Below are 22,172 nucleotides of genomic sequence, written 5' to 3' on the forward strand. Positions count from 1 at the left end.
CCGCCGCTGTGTCATGTACATCCATCCTCAATGTAGAGTGGTACACCGCGTAGCTACAGCAAAATCAATTGATACTGCTGTTCATATTCCTCTGTGATTAACCTGGGTCTGCCTGTTTGCCCACCGAGATGGTATGCAACATCGCCCGTTGCACGATGCCGCGCAAGGCAGCGCTGGACGGTTCGTAAACTGATGTGGAGGTTGTCTGAGATCTCCTGTGGGGATTTCCCCCTCTCATAATGTTGAAACACAACACGCCAGAGGAGATCCTCTGACAGAGGGACCGTGCGGGGCATGGTGGTTTGGGTTGAACTCGACAAGGCGCCTAGCCGGCGATGTACAGTGATGGTGATGTATGTTGACGGCGATGCTGGCCTGAAGGTTGCGGAACAGTAGTATGAAAGGAATATATTACTCTTCAGGAGAATTTGCAAGTAGATACATGCTATATGCCAGTGGATCGAGAATGGATGTACAGGGGCCGAGACGGAGGCACCACCAGCGCGGAGTGCACTACAACGACGGGGAGCGGGAGAAGTACCCCGAAACGGCGTGTATGCGCTCCGTAGGCCTTCTATACACCCCATCGGGGCGTTCATGCGGGTACGCCTCACGCCCTTGCGCTGCGGTGGCCGACCTGCGTCGGCGACCTGTCAAGCACGCAGCCGCACAGCGACGGCGCGAGCTACAACGAGAACTCACGGTAACTTTCTAATTTTTCTGCCCTGTGCCCTCCGTAGCATCCCCCTGCACCCTTCCGTACCATCGCGGACCCCACCCAATGTTGCGTTCGCTCGCAATTGCAGTCCGAAGTCGCCGTGGTGCTCGGAAACCGCGATTTTGAGACTTGGTTGAAATCGAAATTGAGTTGCACCATGCCCTCGGGCTCGACGAGTAGAACCAGAATATATAGGAATCAAGCAGAAACTCGCAGGCGTTGAGGAGCAATGGCCGTCCGAAGGTAGAGGTCGCCGCGTGCAAAAAACGCACGTGTGGCGCCGCGCGACATGACTTCCCAAAACCGCAATAACCCTAAACCAGAATTCGCGTCACTGTAGCCTGCGTCGAGCGATGGAAAAAGTTGAAGCACTCATCCTTTCGTCGTTGCAATATTATTACAATTTACACGCGATGATCATAGCATCGGAATGAACGCTAGCTACTTTGACGATTGGATCCAGCAGAGCGTCGAGTAAAAGGTGGTAGACAAAAGCCACAAAACCAGCATCCTCAGTATATTTTTATTCCCTATCCCGACGACGAGACGGGCTCGCACTGCGTCCCCGACCTTCCCTGCCACGGCCTTTCTTGGGACCAGTTGGAGGCGGCCGCACAAATGCGTAGTCACACTGGAGTGTCTGCTCCAGCAGCGTCGTGCCTGAGGCACTGTCGATGGCAGCCTGGGCTTCTGCCATCGTTTCGTACTCCACCAAAGCATATCCCTAGAGAGCATGGAAGGGATAGATTGATTACAATGAATGGCTCTCATGTCCGACATGCGCACCTTCACATAACCCGTCCTGCGATCGAGGTTCAAATGCAGGTTCTTGATCTCGCCATACTCCGCGAATTTGTCCGTCACGTCTTCCTCGGTAGCTTCTTCATGCACATTTGTCACGAGAACGATCCAACCCTCTACGGCTAGGGAGATATCAGGGTACTGTATCTCGATGCTGGCCTGCGATGCACGAGGAGGGGTACTCACATCTTGCTGCCCTTGTGCCCGAGTCTTGGGTCGACTCTACTCGGTCAAAGGCTTGTTCCGAGGCGACTGCGCTTTCATTTGCGCCTGCAAGACAGAGTCATTATGCCCCTTTTAGCGCGAGACATACCATGTGCTGAGAGGAGGCTCACCAGCAGCGCTCTGGAAACCCCTGCCCTTGCGGCGCACGACTCCGTCGTTTCCGCCTGCGGGTTGTGTCAGCCCCTGGCCGTGTGTGCGGACGCGTGAATTGGGAATACTCACTGTCGTCAATGTTCATTCCATCGTCGGACATGGTGGGTTGGACGGCAAACGCGTTGGATGCGGAGAGCGCGCGTGCAGACCGTTCAAACGCGGGCCCGGGGAGCGACCGAGGGAGGGCCGGTGTGACAGGGTGACTGTGATGGCTCACGGCCGTGACACAGCCCACATGGCAATGCTGCCAATACTGCCAGGCGCGCGGTTCGCGCTACTCGGACTGGTTTTTTTTTTTTTTTTTTTTTTTTTGATTCACCGAGTTTAAAGCCCATACGCCGAGGTACATGCAGGCACTAATGATCACTACCGAACGCTAAGACCGTTCCTCCCGAGCCCCATTTCCCCTTGTGGGTCCCTGCGGGTTACTCTCCTTCGTGCCTTGTTGAGTCCGAGGACGGGCAGTACCGTTGAGTGCTGGCGTCGAGATGTCGGCGCCAAACGCGACCCCCCGTAGGTAAGCGCTCCAGTCTTCATGATAGCAGGCCGCATGAGGCGCGATACCCCATTCCATCATAAACTCCCAGCTGCTCCCGCGAGCCCAGGAGCCTTGAGTACCGCCTGCAGAAGGATGGCGGCTTATCTGATGCAATTCACGAGAGCCCTTCCAAAGGCCCCCGCCTCCCTCCCCCAACACGTCCAGACATACCACATACCGCCAGAGACCCAGACCCCACTCCACACCATATCCTATGCTCCTAGGCTGTCGCTGTCATTCCACGGGTTCATCCCGCAGTCGCGACTGCCGCTTTTGCGGTCGAAACCCGTTGCGGGTAGCGTGTAGGGTCGGCCGTAGCCTCCCCGCAATTGGGGTGTGCTGTTGGAGGTGCGCGTGGCAGGAAGAGTGGCAACCGTCCTGAACGGAAGAGGGAATTTACGACGGGATAGATAGATGTCGTCCCGACGCGGAGGGCGTGGCGGAGTCGGTTAGTGAGGGGGTGAGAGGATCGAGTGGTGCAATCTGCGAACAACGTGAGGCGTCCGCAGTCCCGATTGTCGATCGAGTTGGTCGATGGTGTCGTAGAGACTGTGGGGGCCCCGTTGGAGGGGTCTTGACACTAGGGAGGAGGGAACGGGCGAGAGATGGGGCAGATGGGGGCCGATAAGCGGGCGCCTAACGGTAGATGGTGGAGGTACGAGGTCAAGGAGGGATCGCTACTCGGACTGGTTGACGGTTGCATGCGCATAGCTTCGACCGAAACAACTCCTAAGCAACAGCTGTCTGATGAAATCAATTCTCCTTTTGTCTCTATTCATCGTGACCGGCGCCGGTGAGCTGTGAGCTTCTGACGGCTCGCCTTGCGCTCGTGAAAGCCTATCTACCGCCCTGCGCCCACAGACATATGGCCCTCTTCACGGGAATTTTTTGTGGATCTGATCGCCCGGACCCTCGGACTGCGGGTAACTGGCACCAGGTCCTACACACATGAATACCCTGGGACGCATCTGGTCCCTATAACGTTCCATCACGGAAAGACATACAACCTTTCTTACCATACGCAGGTATCCACTGTAATGCGCGGAACCAGATCACGGCCATTGGTCCACTGCTTTCATCACCGCTAGCGACGGTGTGGGACCTGCGTTCGTTACCGGAATGATGGATCCAGGCAGTCGTCCCTAACCGGTGCCTGGCTTTCATACGTATTCGATCTGCCTCGTCCGTGAGTCAAGCCACTGATATTCCTCTTGCGTGTGCTCATCATCCCGTCCCCATGCTGCAAATTGCCTGATTGGCCGTGTGTGGATAATGCAAGACACGCTGAGTGGTCGCTCGGATTCGTTCAAATAGTCCAGCTCTCTAGTGAACATGCCGTCTCAGCGCAGCCCACCTGCCCATCCCGTCACTGCCCTTGCCCGGCCTCTACTGCACGGAGTGTGCTCGCCATGTCGTTGATCACTCACCCTTGCGCAGTCTGCGGTCATACAACGACATTATGGTGCAGTCGGTGTCAGAGTATCTGGTACTGCTCGCCAGACCATCTCCAGGGTGTACGTCGTCCCGGCGTATAATATTTGGTATGATGCCCGGACTGACTTCGATCACTGCAGGATTGGCCGCGCCACAAAAGGGAATGTGTCCCAGTCAGTGCCGCCGGCCATCCCAGCACAATTGCCACTCCGCCGCCAGTGCAGCAGCAATTGGTCCAGGTCACCGCGATTCTCTTTGCACCAGAAGAAGGTGCGCGAACAATCCTCGAGCCGGCATCGGTTGTCTGACCCTTCACAGATCGGTCACGGCTAATCACGGTACAGTGCCGTCCTCAAGGCACTGCTTCTCAAGGAATGTGCCCCATGCCGCTTGCGCAAGATTACTTCACCGAGAGCGTGCCAAACACCATTATCCTCACCCAAGGTCTTAACGGGGAACCGCTTCGGTTTCCGTTGCACATATGGTACTGTCCCAAGGCGCTCCAGCGTGGCTCACCCGTCAACCGCGCGATTCACCGAATCACATCCGGAGCCGCTGCCAAAGCCTGGTGCGGTACGGTGATCGTGCTCAAATTCAACGGCTCGCGTAGGCAGGGCTACTCTGATGCGAGCACGAACGATCTACCCGCGCTTTCCGCGTACTTCCTGGCGTATAAGTGAAGTGAGTAATTTTACTCCGGCGCGCAGCCTGTCTTGACGAGATCATCCGCAGATTGTGGTTACACGTTGATGCAGCCCACATGATGTCACCCAAAACAACTTCTACCACACGATCCCGAACTCCGTTCTTCGGACAATGACGCTTAATTTTGGATAGCCCACGTCCTGTTGTGACCCTGCTTTGTGTCGCTGTGTAGCATGAGCCTGGATTTCGTAGCAAACTGACCACGGAATGTGTCTGAATCTCCACGAGTCTGTTATCATAGAACTGTTCGCCCGCCTACGAACTCTAATGTCCGCTGTCGTGTAGTACTGTTGTGTTTCTGTATCCGTGTTACATCAGCCAAATTGCGGGATTCGGTCAAGTTCTGGAAAGAATGGAGACGCCGACCTTGTGGGCATTCCTGACGTTACGTACAGCTCCCTTCAGAATGTTAGTCCCTTGCAAAACCGCGCAGGAAAACTCGCTAAACATCCGACCCCACCTTTCCGCACCACTGCGCCGCCGCTTACTTACAGGACCACATGTATGTATAGTATTACTTATCGGTGGCAGACCATGCAACGGACCAGAGACGTGGACTGCAGGTTGTGTATGGCCCATACTATTGTGATAGCTCACAGATGCGTCTCCACAACGATTATCGCAAATCACGAACGTCAGACCTGCGTGAGCTGCTCTGGACAATTGGGACAGTCGGAAAGGTGGTGACGTGGGGCATCAGGCTTTCAGGCCTCAGGTATTAACAATGCTTTGTTTCGGGCGTGTCCAGGTGTCCAACGTTCTGAAAACAGCTGTAACACGTATAGCTTGCCCTCGGGGCCATGTACCAGTAAGGGACTCCTTCGTTTAGTTGGCATACATAGACACATAAGAGACGAACCAAAACTCGAGCGATTACGAATAACATAAACCAAACGGCGTTCGGACAAAAGTACCAGACGACCATGCAGCAATCAATACGCAGCTCCCGCCAATCTGCCGCCATCACAATTCTTCATGAGGTGCTAGCGGCGAGACAGTGGGAACGCTCTGGTCCGTGAAATTTTCCTCGGCCAGACCCTTCACCTCCACTTCGGGATCTGCTGGCCGCTCAGTAGCTTGCGGAGACGACGTTGCGTCGCCATCAGCCTCGACAATACGGTCAAGGGCGTCCATGACCTCTTCTTTGCTCCGACCAATGACAACAGGTGGAACATCGAGATCCGCGGGCGACTGAACCTTGTCCTCGTCCTGAATGGGCAGGATAGAGACGGTCTCGTCGTCCGCATCAACCATATCCTCTTCCACACCCTCGCCAAACGCACGCGCATTATTGCGCCTGATGCGACGCAGACGCGTCTCGAATCCTAAAACGACGTCTTCGACTTCGGTCTGTATCGCCTTCAGTTCCTTGAGGAGAGGATTGGCAGGCGGGGATGTGCTAGAGCCATCCTGCATCGCCTGGGCCTCTGTAGTAAAGTTCTCGCTCCCTGGAAATATGAGCGTCAGCGTCCGAGCACTTCTTTCCCTCCATCGTGAGCGACCTACTGCGAACGAGGTCGTGATAACGTTGCCAATCTTGGTACGTCGTATCGTCCAGATAGGCGTAGTCCATGCCTATGTCGACTTGCGCGTTCTCCGCATGATCCTTGACTGCTCCGGCAACCTTACGAACCTAATAGCCGGTCGGATTCGTCAGCGTTGAGCTGCGGTCAGAGTCCAGAAGACATACCTCTGCTAGTTCCTTGTCTAGCCAGGGCGCGTACCACCCATTTACGACAGCTTCCGTCTCGCCCAAGCGATCGGTGAACTTCTCGTTGACCTTATCCAAAACACGCTCGAGCAGCTGTCGCTTCTCATCGTCTGGCCGCTGATCCTTCACGAGAGTCTGCAGATATTTCTCAGCGCCCTTCAGGAGGTCCTCCGCCCGTGCAACAAAGCTCTCTATCTCCGCCCTGATTTCGGTGGACTCCTTGAGCTCCGCGGTGGCGGCCTTCCTCAGAGCAACCAAAGCCCTGCGAAGCGACCTCTTGCTATCTCCGATCAGCGCCGCTTGTTCGTCTTCCCACTTGGTGTGACGAGCCTCGACATCCGCACGCTTCTCCGCAGTCTCTTGCAATTGTCTGAGCCGCTGTTGTTCCTTCTCCTCTTCGGTCTCTGTGTCCATCGGGACGGGCGCGCTATGAGCCTCCGTTGCGGTGCCCGATGCGGAGCCAGAAAGCTCCGCGGCAATGTCATTGAGACCAAGTTCCGCGGCGAAAGCATCCAGATCGATATCCGGGACAACGCTAGCAGCTAGCGCCGCGGAGACGTCAGAAGACGAGGCCCGACCGGCCACAGAGGATATCGTCGAGATGGCAGGGGAAGCGGCGCTACTCGCAGAGCTTTTTATGAACTCATGAGACGCCACGGATGCGGCTTGCTGAAGAGATGATGACAAGACCTTCGAACCGTGTGAGATAGCCGTCGAGGCCGCGCCGACCGCACGATCTGCAGAGGAGCCGATGACGCCCGAACCCGACGACAACAGGGACGACACAGACTCAGCGGCCTCAAACGCCGACACCGACGCGGAGGGCAGGACAGAGCCGCTGAGAGAGGAGATTGAAGACGACACGCTGGCCACGGGCTCGGAAACTGCAGCGCTGGCCGAGGAGGCAGTGTCACCGAGAGCGTTGGCGACCTCACTTGCGACGGACGCCATAGTTGCGGTGATGTCGACGGCGGCTTCAGATAATGACTTGGGCGATATTGACTCCGGTGTGGAAGGCAGTAAGTCTTCCGTCAGCACATCCGGCTTCACCACGATGGGAGTGTCAGAAGCCTGAGAACCGGAGAACGTGACGTCGGGAGCATGCGTCGACGAGGACATCACCGACGATGCCACTGATGCTGCACCCTCGGCGGCCCTTGAGACCCGCGATGATACGGAGGCGCGTACGTCTGCAGCGGCCGGCACCTTGGGCGTCCCGCTACTAAGCTCCTTGACGCGTTCCCAAATCTTGCGGACGTGTGGGTCGACGAATTGTCTTCTCTGGTCGGCAAGGAAAGCAATCAATCGAGCGACGAGTGCCTTGACCTTCTCCCAAGCAGGACGTGCGTATGGCGCGATCCATTGGTAGCCGTCGTAGGTCTTGTGCATGGCGGTGATCACGTACGGCCGTACCTTGGCTCGCAACCGGCGCGCGTTCAGTGCCGCCTGTTGAGCATATGGACCAACAGAATCCACAATGGGAACCACGCGACGTGCATATTCGTCTGTGACGCGGGTTCGGTAGGGCGCGGCTTTGGCGTCGAGTTGTAGGATCTGAGGGACAGCATATCGGTACCACAGAGGTACGACGTGTCGCCGCCACTGCGGTACGACGTGGCGATTCCACTGCGGAGCGATTCGAGAATTCCATTGACGGACGATTCCTTGAGCGACCGGCCTTGCTGTGTTGTATGCACGGTCGGTATAGGGCTTCGCTTTCTCGACATAGGGTGCGACGGAGGGATGGGACAACGCCAAATGGATAGGTGGTAGCACATAGGGCTCCAGAATGAGTCGCCGATATTCTGAGAGTGCTCGACAGACAGGTCGTTCATTGCGAGCGTCCTCCGGACATATGGCGAACGTGTAGATTGAGAAGCAAAGGACGAAGACTTTGAACAAGAAGTCCACTAGACCGTGACTCTTGCGGGACGCCTTCTATGACCAGGTGATCAGCGTAGGCAATCAATGATGCAGAGGTAGACCAACCTTGCCACTTTTCTTCTGCTTCGACTTAGACCTGGACTTGGACCCTTTCTTCGATGACGGTGATTCATCCTGACAAATGGCAATATCAATACCATGCTGGCACTAGAGCTGAGTTGTATCGACGTGAAGTAGCTGACGTATGAGCGAAACCAGCAGGACTTCGCGCAAGGATGTAGCCTGTACTACAAGTTGCGAACATGTATGCGGGACACATATGCAACATGACACCGCATTTGCGGTATACGTGTTGTAGACGTCGGGTGAGGTGAATCCTTCGAAGGCACGAATTCACGGGTCGCTGTGCACCAAGGGCTACAAGAACATAGAGTGGATGCTTACCAGTCCTTCTCCATTCGCCGCCACTGCTTCCGGTTTCTGGGCGCTCTCTTCTCGAGATAGGCCAGCAGCTATAGGACGGTTGTTATCAAGACCATTTGGTGCTGCCACGGGTGGCTTGCCTCTGGCTCGTTGGACCTGTTGTGTTGAGCTCGTGCGAGCAGGCTCAGGAGGGGCAAGACCCCGCTTCGCGACAACCATGCTGAAAGCAACGCTTTGTACAGCAAAAGACACTGCTAAGTTAATTCTTCGGCCAGCGGTAGGATTCAAAGGAGTAAACGAGCGGACAGCATGCGCGAGAGATGAGAGTCGACTATGGACACCATCAACCGCCCGACCGAGGTTGACCTCGACGCGCCACTGACGTGGGAGATATCACGTGCCAGACGCGCCTCGTCTTCGAAGTCACCGACGAAGTGACCTTGAATCAACCTTGAAGTGACCGCGTCTGCACACCGAGTCCGACGTCCTCAACGCCAACGACTACCTCGAAATACGAGGATTTTGCTATCCCACTATTGATACTTTGGAAAAGACTTCATCTCGATCTCAATGTTCATGACCTGACATCGACATCGTGTATGGTACGCCGGAAGGCCACAGTTCGATTTCCGTTTGAGGTGGCTGTTGCCGAGGCCCGATCTGCTTATGTAAGCTAATCTGGCGAAAGTCTTGTTCCGATTCGTGCCTCCCCTCACTAGATTCAAGCTCTACTGAGTGCTACAGACTATTCTTGATCTGTATCGGGTTGAATTGTAGCTTTTGAACACATTGTGGGGAGTCCATATCTCAAATTTGAGCCGGAAGAGCCGGAACCTCGGTAAGCGCCGTCGGGTAAGTAACGGTCACACTTGGCGGTGGACGACGTCTTCGCACGGGGGCGATTGGGCGCAATGCTTTGAAACTTATCTGGCTTGACTCACAAAAAATGGTTGGATAACTCACATCGCTGCGGATGACAAGAACTTAAGTGCAACCGATGTCCGCCGCCTGTCCAATTTAGGCAGGTGTGACCGTGAGTCTGGGGCGCTTACGGAGTTCCGGCACGCCGAGACAGACAATCCATACCACAGAACACCCAAAATCCATTGGAAAGCCGATAATGCACTCAATAATGTCTCTTGTGTGTCTCAGAGTACATGGTGGATGAGCTACTCTAAGGGAGAGCACAGACGAGGCCATGCAACACTCGGCCAGAGTGGCTTACGTAAGCAGATCGGGCCTCGGTAGCGGCCGTACCATGGCCGTATCACTGATTTGAACTGTGGCCTTCCGGCCGACCTTAATCGTGAATTCTACGTTCCTGCTCACGCTCAGGTGAGTGACCAGACATATCCTTCGTTCCATCTCATCAAAAGTCTGGCTACTCATGTTCAAGCTCCAGACATACTCTCGCTGCTCCCTTCGATAGGCGCGCTCTAGGCTTTTTTGATTCACGAAGGTTCATCATCTTCCCATGGCACTGTCTCGCAAACCTTTGACGACATATTCTCGGCGCTCTCGTGCACGGACGACCGGCAAGAATCGTGCGCAGCAATCCTCTCCTCTGGAACAGCTACCGGCAGATCAGGAAGATGTCACTATGACGGAGATGACACGCAGAATGCAGAAACGATCGCGGCGGACTGCGTCTACTACTGATGACGATCCGCACACTGGCGATGAACTGCAGATTGTCAAAAGAGCGAAGAATGACGCTGCGAAGGACTCCGGCGACGACGAACCTAGTCCCGCTCTACTGGTTGCTCCTCCTGCTCTTCGTGCGCACACTGTCGGCCAGATACCTTCCCAACTTCAAGCGCCTGAAATCCTGTTCTGCACACCGCACCCTTCCTTCTGCTCCGAAGACGCTATGATACCGTCTTCTGCTGCTCGGTCTGTACGCTCTGACAAAGAAGAATTCTCTCCGCTCCCAGCTGCTCGCCGTATGCTTTTCCGTACTAGCTCTCGGAATCTCAAAGAGAACTGTGATCGTGCCCTCGGATCTCCATTCAGCAGTCGTCCTGGCTCTCGTGCTGCCTCTCCTAGTGCGGCTATGATGAAGGGCAGAATTCGGAAGCCGTCTCATCATGTGAAGTCTCGTACCCTATCTGCTCCTCTTGATCCGGCAAGGCTAGCTCATGCGGCACACGGCTTGCTTGCTACTGCTGCAGACAACGTCGCTGGCGGACATCTCGCTATCCAGGCTAAGCAGGAGAAGCACGGTAACAGTCTGCATCACCGCACTGGGTCGTATCCAACTGCCTCTTCTGTTCAGGTGGTAGACGACTGGCTTGCGCACCCAACGGTACTACCGCTGGGCGGCGGCGCCATACTCGAGCCGTCCCCTGACCACGCATCATTCTTTCTCGACGCTCCCAACGAATCCTCCACACCTCCGCGCAAGCGTCGTGCGACCACTGGTGGCATGCGCATAGAAACTCAAGACTACGACATCACCCTGTCTGGCATGTTGCCCGACTCTGGCGCATATACCCAGTCTTCATCACGTCCCAGCTCGCCCGAGGTTAGCGGTCTCCCTCGACGACCACCTCTACGTATGCGGCGCCGCACCGTCAACAATCCATCCGGTGGTAGCCTGTTCTCCTCTGTGCTAGATTTCTCTGGCTCTGCCGCGGACGAGCAACGCGCGTCCTACGCCTTGGACATCCATGGCGCGGACTGTCACCAGCGAGCCTCCTCTCATATATCGACGCACGAAAACCAGACTTCCATTGCCACTGCCTTTTCTGCCTTGAACGCCGGGTTGGCCTCTGCATTTACTCCTGCTATCGATGCTGGTCAGCCTGCTCTTGGTCATTCTCTGCATCGCTCTGCCTCTCTGCCGACTCTTCATGCTTCGCCTGTGTCTGCCAAGTCTAGGAATGTGACCGATGAAACCTTGCTAGTGGGCCTTGGTGACCTTGATTCGCCTGACACTCAGCTCAGAGACCTCTTCGTTACTCTTGGACTGGAAGGTACGCGACATGGCGTCTTGCCTCGCCTAGGTTCTGTGTGGCATACAGCTGACTTCATGTGAGATACAGACGACGAGAAAGCTGAAGGGGTCTCCGCGACAGCGAGGACCTCTGAAGATCTCGCCGACCATGAACACGCTTCGCTGTCGTCTGCCTCTCTTCATCCCAATCCCAGGGCGCCGAGGACTAGGCAGCAGACGCATAGGCGCCAGCGCGCAGACACTATCCGTGCATCCGACTTCATGGTCCCGTTCGCTGCGGACAAGGGAGCCAGCGGTACCACTGCACAGGAACAACTCGTCAATCAAGAACTCACCATCGTGACTCATGACGTCTCTGGTGTCACTCGGAGGACACGTTCTGGAACGGTCACCCTCGCGAGTGTCGCTGCCTCGAAGGCCGCAGCCACCCGGCGTGCGGCGGAGCGCCCTAGCGGTAGCATCGGTCATGAACATGCTTCGCCTCTGCGGGTTCACAAGCGGAGCAACGCGGGATGGCCGACGATTCAGATGAAAACCAACGACGAACCGTTGAGGCTTGCTCCCGGCGACGATGAGGACGACGAGCTTCTATTGAAGCGCGGCAGTTCTATTGACTGACCGTCTGGCGGAGGGGGCTTTTCTATCTTCTCGGAACGTTTTCAGCGCTGCCACGGTCTTCTCGATACCCTTCCTTGTGGTCCCTTCGGTGTCATTGTCATGGTAGAATTCTCAGAATCATGTCCTCCCGCTTCCTCGGTTCTCATGCTTTCTCGCCCTCTGTTTCGAATTTTCGTTCTCCGCTGTCGTTGATGTTCTGTTTTGATCACCTTGTTTGTCAAATGTTTGACCTTGTAACTCAGCTTGCAATTTTGAAGCGCCTGTATTGAAACACGGTCCGACAAGGTCGTGCAACACAGCGTGATGTGCTTGCTTCTGACAGTGGCTGTATGGAAGCAGCCCTTCTGGTATCAGGACTACGCTTTCTCTACTGTCTTCGCCGACTGAAGACGAGGATGCCGGGTCGCGGTGATTCAGCTCGGAGTTTGTCCATATAAAGACATCTTGATCCTTGTGGCGTCGGGGTGCAGTCCCGTGACCGTTCATGCAAGTGTCATTTACAGCAACGACGACCATCGCCTCATGGACCGCCAACCACCCACACAGGCCCAGCACGCCGTGCGATCTTCATCCGACGCCACTGCAAGCACCTCCAGGACACGTTTCAGTCACATCTACGCCCTGCAGGTCCAAGGCTTCATTGAGGCCGCTGAGGTGGTAGACGTACACACAGACATTGTGGAAGACCTTCTGGAGGATCTTGCCCGTGCTACTTCGCTCGAGAGCGGCAATGACGAGGAAGAGGTCGATGTCGATGTGGAATCCACCACCATGAACTTAGATCATGAAGTTGAAACAGTGGAATGGGGTATGTTACTCAAAGAAGGTGAGCCACTTCGAGCGTTGGACTTCTTGAGCCTTAGCTCTTCGAGGCGGTGCTATTGTCGATCAGCTTCCATCTAGATCTTGTACTGAGAAGTCTCTGTTCTGTGTGTGCATAGCGAAACAAGCTTGGACAAGGGAAGAAGTCAAACAGATGATGACCACACTCAAGGAGCACGGTAAGCGGTTCTGGTCTTCAGATGTTCTAACTCGAAGTCGTATGACCTCCTTAAGGAATGACGGCTTTCATCATGAAGTACTATGTTGACCGCCATATACTCGTTCCTAAGCTGCTATATGCATTTGGCATCTGCCTCGTAAGATCTCTCATTACCCACTGTACTCATGACATGCGAGTAACGCCGAACCGGTAGTGCCCCGAACTAAGGGAGAAGCCACAAGCCACGCAATTATACTTCCTCAAAGTCGCATTGCAACGGGAGTAGGTGCTCATGTAGTGGATTGTGAGCAAGCTACTCACGTTTCGCTCATCTCAAGGCTAGAATGCCGAGAAAAGCTGACCCAGTACAAGACAATCGAGGATGCCGTTCTTCTCATACAGCAGCGCCAGCGCATTCTCATACTCACAGGAGCCGGAATCAGTAACTACATACGCTCTTCGGTACCCTAAGCCATTCTGATAGCATGTCACTCAGGTGTTTCATGCGGGATCCCGGACTTCCGTTCCCGTAACGGTCTTTACGCTTCGCTGCAGGAAAGCGGAGAGTACGATCTCGATGATCCTCAACAAATGTGTGTTCCGTCGCTTCCGCCAATGAGGATGCGTGCGAGCTGACGTTGTAGGTTTGACATTAACTACTTTCGCGAAAAGCCCACAGGTGAGTTGAGAGCAACTCGAGTACTCCCTCTATCTCATTCGAAGTCTCACGTCCTCCCAGTATTCTAGTGAGCGCCTTTCTTCTTGGGGTATACGAGAGCACTGACAATCGTCGTGATCAGTTCATTCGCTAGGTCTCAGGTTTCCGTTGCTACTACTTCATTGACTCACGAAACTTCAGTAAAATATATTCGTCTAACTTCAAGCCCTCGCCTTGTCACCGGTTTATCAAGGCCATCGAGGACCGTGGAAAGGTGAGTTCTTCCGATCCCCTTTGCCCCAGCATCTGGCTCAATTCAACGTGACAGCTACTTCGGGTACATATACGACCTCTCATGGGCCTGGTGATAATTTGTTAACGACTTGACCTCTCAGAACTATACTCAAAACATCGATACACTCGAAACATCGGCAGGAGTCAAGCGTGTCTTGCAGTGCCATGGATCGTTCGCGACTGCATCTTGTCTCAATTGCAAGATCCGTGTCCCTGGTACGGACATCGAGGATGACATCCTGAACCACAATGTCCCGCTCTGCAAGGTTTGCAATGCTACCCTTCCAGCAAAGCAGAAGCCAAAGAAGAAGCGGAAGAGCTCGGGCTGGAACAGCGATCAGTCAGACGAGCCGGATCCGCCGGAGTTTCCTCCAGGAATCATGAAGGTAATCTACATCTGTAGCCTGTGCAATCTGGCAGACAAACCGACGATAAATTTCAGCCAGACATCACGTTCTTCGGAGAGAAACTCAGCGACGAGTTCGATAAAGCGCTGCTGGAGGATCGTCAGCAGATCGATCTGCTCATCATCATCGGGACCTCCTTGAAGGTCACCCCGGTTTCCGATATCATCGGTAGGTATTACATGGAGCACATGTGCAGCCGCGTGCGGTGTCGTTTGCTCATTGGTCACACCGCGCAGCAAACCTGCCGCATTCAGTACCACAGGTAGGCATTACATCGATCGGGTACACGCGCACACCTGCTCATACGGAGACAGATACTGATCAACAAGACGCCAATCCGGCATATCAACCCGGATGTGAGTATTGCGGATGCGCTACAAATAATGCAATTCATCTATCTGTACTAGATCGTTCTATTGGGTAACGCCGACGATGTCGTCCTGCACCTCTGCCGGAAGCTGGGCTGGGACTTGCCTGGGCCTAACGGACGAAGCCTCACGGCGCCCTCGACCCACTCCTTGAAGAAGCGACCCTCGGCCAACATGGATCCAGAGCCGCAGCGGGTCGGCAATAGGCGGGTCTTTTGCGAATTTCTGCATGGGTGACGCTGACTGTGGCCGATCATAGCCACGTCTGGCTCTTTGAAGGCGCCGAGGGAGGCAAATGGGTGGAAGACATCGCCCGACGTTATGCGGATGACTCGGAGGGCGAGGCTAGCGATGAGGCTGACGACACCCCGCCGCCGCCTCCGAACCCTCGACAGAAGGCCAAACGAGCGAGGCTGGATTAATCAGCCGCCGCGCTTATCTTCGCAGTCGCAGCCGGAAGGCGTTCTTCGACGCGCGCGATTGCGGGTCGAGGTAATCCTCATAGAAGCCCACAATGAATTCTTCTGCCTTGAACCCAAATCTGTTGTAAAGGAGCTGTGTATTGGTTGGTTGTATGTCGCGAGTTTAGGAGCAGAGAGGGAGCTTCCAGGCTCACCATTGCCGGGTTGTTGATGGAGACGTGTAATGTGATATCTCTGTTCGGATTTAGCGTGATGAGGTGGTAGAGCATGGTCCTATAGTCGTTGCTTTCGTATTTAATGCACCCGTTGAGCAGAACGCGTGAACTTACGTGGCGATCTGTGAGTTCTCCCATCCTGCGCGCACAGAGAGGTAGGTGATGTAGGTCTCCTGCGGTGAGCTTAATAAGGCGGCGCCAACGACGAGCTTTTTGTACGTTGCAACCACTGTACATTTCTCTGGGGAGTACTCAAGTGCGTCGCTCACTAGTAACAGCCGAGGCGCGTTAGAGAGCTTGCATGAGCAAAGGCCAGCACACCGACCACTGATTCCTTCCCAGAATGTGCGCCGGAATAGGTCGTGTACTTGAGGCAGGTGTTCAGGTCGTAGGCTGACATATTCGATCGGAGCTACATTTTCGATAGGCTGTTCACGTTCAGAACTACCAAATACCCTTAGCACCAATAGAGCACAAGACCGGGTGCACCTACTGCATAAGAGAGTAATGGTCCCTAACGTCGCTCATCAGCTCCATCCAGGGGCTTCGTGTCTCCCAGTCGACCGCGATAGCTGTCGGTGTGCGGGCAGGTTGGAAGCCTTGTATACGAGATAGGAACGAGTATTCGTAGGGAGTCGTCCGAATGGCATACAGAGCGTCGAGCACCTGTGGGTTAATCGTAGGACTGGCACGAGAAGGCGGTAGAGGCGTCACGGTCTCCGGAGTGTGGAGGACAGACTTCCGGAGTATCATAGAACGTAACGTGCTCTGAGTGTACCGGAGTGAGTACATCATCTATGTAGATTGTTGATACAGACACACAGGATGCGTGGATAGCTTTCGAGTAACCAAGGAAGTCAATAAGGTCTGTAAGCGGTCGCCGCCTTCTGCCATTATCTCATCGAGGATTTCTCTTGCTTCTGCTCTTGTGAGGGGTTTCGCGTTGTCGTCGGAGCGGTATGTAGCTCCGACTCGTAGATTTGCTTCCGCGTGTAGGAGCTCTGGCAGAACATCTTCGACAAGGGTGTCAAAGGAGTGGTCACCCGGGACCCGTAGTGCTTGCTCGAGGGCATCCACTAGTGACGTTATTCCGAATGAACTTTCCGGGACATCCGGTGACAAGTTCTTCCTTTCTATGCGTCTACGCTTAGAACGTCTGCCCGCCTGTTATCGCCAACTTGGTAAGACAAGATTTCGATCGACGGACGTGACATACGGCGGATGTGTCCAAGTAAGAGCTCTCGTGGGAGGCGTCTGATTCATACGACACGCTCATCGGTTTTCATGAGGATGATCAGCCCCAGGAAATACTACTTGAGTGGGACGCAGTGGTGGATAACAGACTCAGGAATGAGAAGTTCCAAGTGTCTGAGTTGCCTAATTGGGAGGGTGGCGGGCACGCGGCTAGCGACTCGGAGCGGCGGCTCGGTCATGCAACTCAAGCCTTGCCATTGTCAACAGCCCCGACCGCTTCAGCCAGCCGCCGCGCCAGCCTCTCGCTCGCCCATAAAGAGCGCAACAACAAGGTCGGCATATCCGACAACCTACTCTCCTACATCGCTCATCCCACACCCAACAATCAGCATGATGTCCAAGCCCCATTCATCGCTTTTCGACGCCCTCCAGGTAGGCTGCATTGTCGTCCGAGCACCCTCCACAAACCAACACGGCCTAGGCCGAATTCTCTCCTCCCCTGGACAGTTCCCTTATCGCTGCCATAATTGCAGACTACGATATTTCTTCCGCAGATGATCAGATTCAGCCCCTCCGAGACGTGCTCTCCCAACTGGCTGCTCAGGCGGAGAAGGAGCTCGTCGACGAAGACATCCTATCTGAGCAGTTCTCCAATGTCCAAATCTCATCCTACTCGATCACCGACGACACTACCAGTTCGCATGATTTTTTCTCTCCCAACTCTAGCAATACCGCCTCGAGCTCCACTTCCGATTCTTCAAGTCAACACTCGTTCAGCTCGCCCCTGGGCTTCCTGCAAGCAGCCTTCCCTCATGTACCGGCCAACAAACTCCGGAGTGCACTCAGTAATGCGGACGACACCGAGTCTCTCGACATGGAGTCCGTGGTGGAAGGGCTACTCTCAAGCGAATACGTTCGAGAGCTTGAGGAACGCGGATTAGATGGATTGGACCCCGAGGAGATGGACGAGGAAGACTGGATGATAGTAGAAGGTAAACGCAGGAAGCCAAGTACACCGCCATCCAAGCCTCCAAAGAAGAGCAAGAAACGTGGAACCACTTTCACCCTAGTAGACATTCGTCAGAAGCAGCATGAACGGCCTCCCCCAGCCTCCCCTCGCGCTGCCCCTCCGGATCCTTGGACGCAGTTGTCGTCCGTGGCCTCGTATCTCTCCACATTATTACCGTCTCACTCCGCCGCGTATTTCCAGTCCGCATTCCACTCGCCGGAATACTCCTCGCCGGCTAAGGCTCTCCGCGCAGTGCTCAGCAACATTGCGTCGTCTCCTTCATCGTCATCCTCGGACTCGGATCCGAACCTGCATTCCGAACATAGTACCATGCTATTCGCCATGTTCGACGTCCTCCGCGCTTCCCCAGAGTACGCCGAACTGAACGCGGAGGAACGCGATCAAGTCATGGAAGACGGGCAGCTCACCCTAAAGGCGACGCACGGGCAACCAGACCGCGCCATAGACCTCGTATGGCTCCTACAAGAGCTCGAACGCGACTCCATCTCAGGCGAGTACGACTGGGGCGTGTACCACTCACCTGCGCCTGCCCGTCCCCCGCCCGCCCCGAACGTAGCCAATCCCGCCCGGAGCAAGCTCCCCACGGGTCCTCCCGCTGTGGGCCCTCCACCGCGCGGCCGTGCTACATCGCCCGTCAGCCCCCGCCAGACGCGCAACTCGACGCCATCGCCGAACGCATGGAAGACCATCCCGCAGCGGCCGCCTGCGGGCCCACACCCACTTGCGGCGGTGATCCCCGCGTACCGCAAGAAGGTGCGCGGGAGCGGGAACGGGCTCGGGAAGGGCGGGAAGGGCGACGTCGGCGAGCTCTCCACGAAGCTGAGCCACACTCGTCGGATGCACGAGCTGATGGTGCAGAGGCAGGACATGCTCCGGCAGGCGGGGCGCGCGTGGCAGAAGGGGAATGCGAAGACGCACGGAGGCGAGGTCGCATTTTACTACGCGGAGAGGGCGCGGGACCTGCAGCAGCAGGCGAGACGGGAGAAGCTGAACGTGGCGAAGGAGATGGTGCAGGCAAAGCGGTGCGTTTGTTGGATGTGCGCCCTCGCTTGGTGTGCGCGTGCTCATGCATGGCTAGGATGTCGTCTACGTACGGAGACGCCGTGGACCTACACGGCACCACCGTCGCGGAGGCCGTCGCGATTGTGAAAGACGTCCTGCGTGAATCGGGGTCAACCCAGGGTCAGTTGTCGAACTCAAACTCAGTGAACCACTGTCATTCCTGATATGTATGCAACAGTGAAGCCACTGAGGATCATCACTGGGCGAGGGACGCATTCCACGAACGGTGTCGGCGTCCTGGGCCCAGCCGTCAAGAGCGCATTGGAAGAGGACGGCTGGATGGTCCGCAGATGGGACGGCGGCCTGGTCGTCTGCGGTAGGAACGCATGGCGGTCCTGACGTCCTCTGTCGTTCCACCCCTTCTTGTCGATACGTCCCGCCTCACATATCCTATACCGACTTCTCGCACTAATGGTTGTTTGACCCGTTTGGTTTGGGATTCTTGTTTTGTCTTCGTAGTGTAGTTTTCTCCTGGGTTACGGATCGACGATGTAGCCATAGAACACATCTAGGATTCTGCTGTATCCAGTACCCCTTAGCGTATGTGCCTCGTGGCCTTGTATAGATGTGCACTTTCTTTCGGCACCACGGAATCCACTGTGAGATACTAATCAGAGATAGACCGAACGTCTGTCTCGTGCGCGTGAGGGCACAAGTCGTCGCATACACTGAACAATAAACAAAGGCAGATGTCGACACATCGCAAGAGTAGTAGTAGAAGGAGATGTTCGGTACCGTAAGCAAGGTCAGGCAAGAGGCCGGGGCAAGAGAATCCGCACGACGAATAAGTTTACAGTCCGCTCGGCTGCGCAAGCAGGGAAAAAAGAACGTAGCGCGCAGCCTCGACGAGGGGTCCAGGTACCGCCTGTAATGCCGTACAGGGGTACGTATGGGTTAGGTGGGGGCAGGGGAAGGGAAGGGCGTGGTCGTCTCTGAGTCCTACTGTGGTCGTCGCGCGGTCGTGGTGTCAATATTTGGTATGCGGTCTACGTAAAGTCTATATGGGCGGTCCATGGATCGGATCGGCGTTGATGCAGATGGGCAAGTGTGTTTGTTACGAGGAGCTTGACGGGTATCGAGTTGCGGGCGGTCATGCTGCGACGGTGACGGTGGCCCGCCGCGGGGGCGCGGGCTCGTGGTGCCGCGGCGGGCCGTGCCCGGTCGCCATCGAGCCCCTCCGTTGCCGTTGCGGCGGGTGTTGCGGTGGGGGCGCGGGCCACGGCGCGTCGTTCTCCGCTGGGGGCGGCGAGTCGAGCGAGGGGGGCGGCGAGGGGTACAGCTCGTACGGCGAGCCCTGCACGCCGGACTTCTCGTCCGTCGGCGCGGGCGTCACCTTGATGCGCAGGTTCGGCGCCTGGTGCGTCTGCGAGTACGACGGGGGCGGCGCGTGGTGTGCGGGTGCCGGGGCGGGCGCGGGGTACGCCTGTTGCAGCGGATGCGGGTGCGCGGGTGCGCGCGGCGGGGATGCGAACTGCGCGGCGGCGGTGGGGACCGCGCGGGGCCGGCCGAACCCAGAGGTGACCCCGACGGGCGTGTTGCCCGCCGCGCGCGGGGGCGGCGTGGGCGCGGGGGAGAGGAGCTCCGCGCGGTTGCTGGGGAGCTCGAGGTTGCGCGCGGCGGCGACGCGGCGCATGGAGCGCTCGCCCTGCTCGACGTCGCCCTTGGCCTGGTTGTAGAGGTAGAGGCCGCCGAACGTGAGCGCGATGCCGGCGGCCTGGAGCGCGTGCACGGGCTGCGCGAACCAGACGATGGCGATGCAGATGACGGCGACGCGCTTGATGAGCGAGGCGATGGAGTAGGTGACGGGGGACGTCTGCGCGAGGAGGATGAACGCGATGATGTTCTGCGCGAAGTGCACGGTGCCGTTCGCGAAGAAGGCGCGCGCGACGGAGTGGTGCCCGTGCCCGTGCGAGGGGTGCGCGACGTGTCCGGGGTCACGTAGGAGCGTGAGCAGCGCGGGAAGGTCGTAGTATATCCAGATCGGGATCATCAGCACGAAGGCCATGCTGGAGGAGTAGAAAAGAAGGTTCAATTTGTCCAACTTGTGCGCGGAGACGGCGCTGTTGGAGGGCATGACCTTCTTGAAGAAGATGTTCGAGCTGACAAAGATCAGTGCGGAGCCGAACGCGCAGAGAATACCCATGGCGTTTGAGAGGGACAGGTCAGAGCTGCAGGCCAGGATGACGCCGAGGGTAAGCGGGAGCAGAGAGATGTAGGTCTTCGCGGAGTAGCGCACACCGAACAGCAGAGCGTAGGCCGCGACGGTGAAGAGCGGAGAAAGCGCCTACAGCCATACAAGTGAGCAGGAGCGTCCAGCAGTGCAACGGACTGAATCGCGAAAGTACGGCAGAAGCACTAACCTTGATGGTATGCACCGTGCTGACCGGTATCCTGGAGATGGCCATGCTAGAGGAGATATGTCCTCCGACCTGGAAGAGACCCATCGGGACCGTGCTGTGGAATATAGCCTTTGTCGGACTGCGGAAGTTGGAGAAGCGGATCACAGGACTCATGAAGAGCAGGCAGTATCCGGCGACAAATGCGAACTGCACGAAGGTAAGGGTGATCGGGTAGCGGAACTCGTTCATGATCACCTTGCCCGTGTTGGACGAGAGGGCAGAGGTCGTGTACCACAGCGCGCAGAGGAGCACAAACTGCACGGTGGAGACGGACGGGATAAGCGTGGGGGATACGGGGGGCGCTGTGGACGACATGGAGCGCAGGGTACCAGGTCTCGCCAGGCCATTGTGAGTCCAGGACGAGAAGCGGCGGAGGAAGGCGCGCTTGAGGTTGCGAAGACGGATGGAGGTGTTGCCATGTAGTGAGTCCAGGCTCTCCCAAGGGTGCTTCACGCTGTTGCCAGAAGCGAAGGACACTCGCGCAGAACCAGGAGTGAGGCTGGCCAGCCAGCCGGGCGTCCTCGCGGTGTGAGGCTTTTCGGACGAGTTAAATGTCTTCCAACCAGGCGTGCCGGCGGGCCGCTGGTGGGGAGCCCAGGCGGTGTGTCGCTGCCGGTCCATGTAGGGTGATCCGAGTCTATGAGGAATGGAGAGGCTGGGGCATCCACAGACAATTAGGAGGGCTGTGAGGAGAGGAGGACAGGGGATCCCAAACGGGTCCACAGCAGTAACTCAGACTGTACGATGCCGACCAATGCTGTCCGGACTAGGCGCCCATGCGCCATTGACGGTGGCGTTGCTGTTTGCGGCTGTTTGCTCGAGCGATCTTTTCCGTTGCCCGAACTTTCCGGGTTCTCTCCACCGCATATCCGCCCGCTCACGCACGTTGCCGCAACAGACAGTGTCTCGAGTCCTCCCGCGACCCATCTGGCAGCTGTTTGTATTGCGGCCGCAGCTGATGGACGGCTAGAACGG

The 22,172-nt window shown here is 56.4% G+C and overlaps 9 protein-coding genes across 9 annotated transcripts; 5 read left to right on the plus strand and 4 right to left on the minus strand.

The window, feature by feature from the left end:
* Positions 1–1,077: 1,077 nt before the first annotated feature.
* Positions 1,078–2,132, minus strand: C8Q71DRAFT_745684 (Y14 protein). Its single transcript, XM_047923021.1, has 5 exons — positions 1,967–2,132; positions 1,855–1,908; positions 1,706–1,789; positions 1,505–1,641; positions 1,078–1,442 (listed from the first exon to the last, which is right to left on the minus strand). The coding sequence occupies exons 1-5, from the start codon at positions 1,995–1,997 to the stop codon at positions 1,242–1,244; spliced, it is 507 nt and encodes a 168-aa protein (XP_047781723.1). The 5' UTR covers positions 1,998–2,132; the 3' UTR covers positions 1,078–1,241.
* Positions 2,133–3,538: 1,406 nt separating this feature from the next.
* C8Q71DRAFT_475871 (uncharacterized protein) lies at positions 3,539–4,755 on the plus strand. The gene is made up of 4 exons (XM_047918787.1): positions 3,539–3,949; positions 4,010–4,139; positions 4,188–4,550; positions 4,602–4,755. The coding sequence occupies exons 1-3, from the start codon at positions 3,845–3,847 to the stop codon at positions 4,547–4,549; spliced, it is 597 nt and encodes a 198-aa protein (XP_047781724.1). The 5' UTR covers positions 3,539–3,844; the 3' UTR covers position 4,550; positions 4,602–4,755.
* A 782-nt stretch (positions 4,756–5,537) lies between these two features.
* Positions 5,538–8,811, minus strand: C8Q71DRAFT_721836 (uncharacterized protein; the record flags this gene model as incomplete). Its single annotated transcript, XM_047921476.1, has 6 exons — positions 5,538–6,022; positions 6,081–6,207; positions 6,265–8,223; positions 8,275–8,343; positions 8,367–8,456; positions 8,614–8,811. The coding sequence occupies 6 exons, from the start codon at positions 8,809–8,811 to the stop codon at positions 5,538–5,540; spliced, it is 2,928 nt and encodes a 975-aa protein (XP_047781725.1).
* A 1,086-nt stretch (positions 8,812–9,897) lies between these two features.
* On the plus strand, positions 9,898–11,047 carry C8Q71DRAFT_745695 (uncharacterized protein; the record flags this gene model as incomplete). Its single annotated transcript, XM_047923022.1, has 2 exons — positions 9,898–9,927; positions 9,995–11,047. A coding segment is annotated over exon 2 (961 nt), but the record flags the coding sequence as incomplete, so codon positions are not given.
* A 586-nt stretch (positions 11,048–11,633) lies between these two features.
* C8Q71DRAFT_745697 (uncharacterized protein) lies at positions 11,634–12,567 on the plus strand. Its single transcript, XM_047923023.1, has one exon. The coding sequence runs from the start codon at positions 11,810–11,812 to the stop codon at positions 12,164–12,166; it is 357 nt and encodes a 118-aa protein (XP_047781727.1). The 5' UTR covers positions 11,634–11,809; the 3' UTR covers positions 12,167–12,567.
* A 121-nt stretch (positions 12,568–12,688) lies between these two features.
* C8Q71DRAFT_702739 (SIR2-domain-containing protein) lies at positions 12,689–15,297 on the plus strand (the record flags this gene model as incomplete). The annotated part of the gene is made up of 15 exons (XM_047920267.1): positions 12,689–12,992; positions 13,024–13,167; positions 13,223–13,305; positions 13,363–13,430; positions 13,487–13,590; positions 13,645–13,741; positions 13,793–13,827; positions 13,968–14,080; positions 14,135–14,143; positions 14,202–14,486; positions 14,543–14,675; positions 14,744–14,769; positions 14,822–14,863; positions 14,915–15,108; positions 15,135–15,297. 15 exons carry the CDS (start codon positions 12,689–12,691, stop codon positions 15,295–15,297), a joined length of 1,800 nt encoding a protein of 599 aa, XP_047781728.1.
* C8Q71DRAFT_476288 (uncharacterized protein) lies at positions 15,222–16,861 on the minus strand. Its single transcript, XM_047918790.1, has 7 exons — positions 16,729–16,861; positions 16,335–16,676; positions 16,006–16,280; positions 15,838–15,956; positions 15,627–15,780; positions 15,492–15,570; positions 15,222–15,430 (listed from the first exon to the last, which is right to left on the minus strand). The coding sequence occupies exons 1-7, from the start codon at positions 16,786–16,788 to the stop codon at positions 15,311–15,313; spliced, it is 1,149 nt and encodes a 382-aa protein (XP_047781729.1). The 5' UTR covers positions 16,789–16,861; the 3' UTR covers positions 15,222–15,310.
* Positions 16,862–17,099: 238 nt separating this feature from the next.
* C8Q71DRAFT_855375 (uncharacterized protein) lies at positions 17,100–19,137 on the plus strand (the record flags this gene model as incomplete). Its single annotated transcript, XM_047927171.1, has 4 exons — positions 17,100–17,138; positions 17,188–18,758; positions 18,815–18,918; positions 18,977–19,137. The coding sequence occupies 4 exons, from the start codon at positions 17,100–17,102 to the stop codon at positions 19,135–19,137; spliced, it is 1,875 nt and encodes a 624-aa protein (XP_047781730.1).
* A 460-nt stretch (positions 19,138–19,597) lies between these two features.
* On the minus strand, positions 19,598–21,968 carry C8Q71DRAFT_476333 (TPT-domain-containing protein). Its single transcript, XM_047918794.1, has 2 exons — positions 21,159–21,968; positions 19,598–21,082 (listed from the first exon to the last, which is right to left on the minus strand). The coding sequence occupies exons 1-2, from the start codon at positions 21,816–21,818 to the stop codon at positions 19,889–19,891; spliced, it is 1,854 nt and encodes a 617-aa protein (XP_047781731.1). The 5' UTR covers positions 21,819–21,968; the 3' UTR covers positions 19,598–19,888.
* Between the last annotated feature and the right edge of the window lie 204 nt (positions 21,969–22,172).

The sequence above is a fragment of the Rhodofomes roseus genome (genome assembly GCF_022264815.1).
Source record: "Rhodofomes roseus strain CIRM-BRFM 1785 chromosome Unknown C8Q71scaffold_5, whole genome shotgun sequence".
NCBI lineage: Eukaryota > Fungi > Basidiomycota > Agaricomycetes > Polyporales > Fomitopsidaceae > Rhodofomes > Rhodofomes roseus.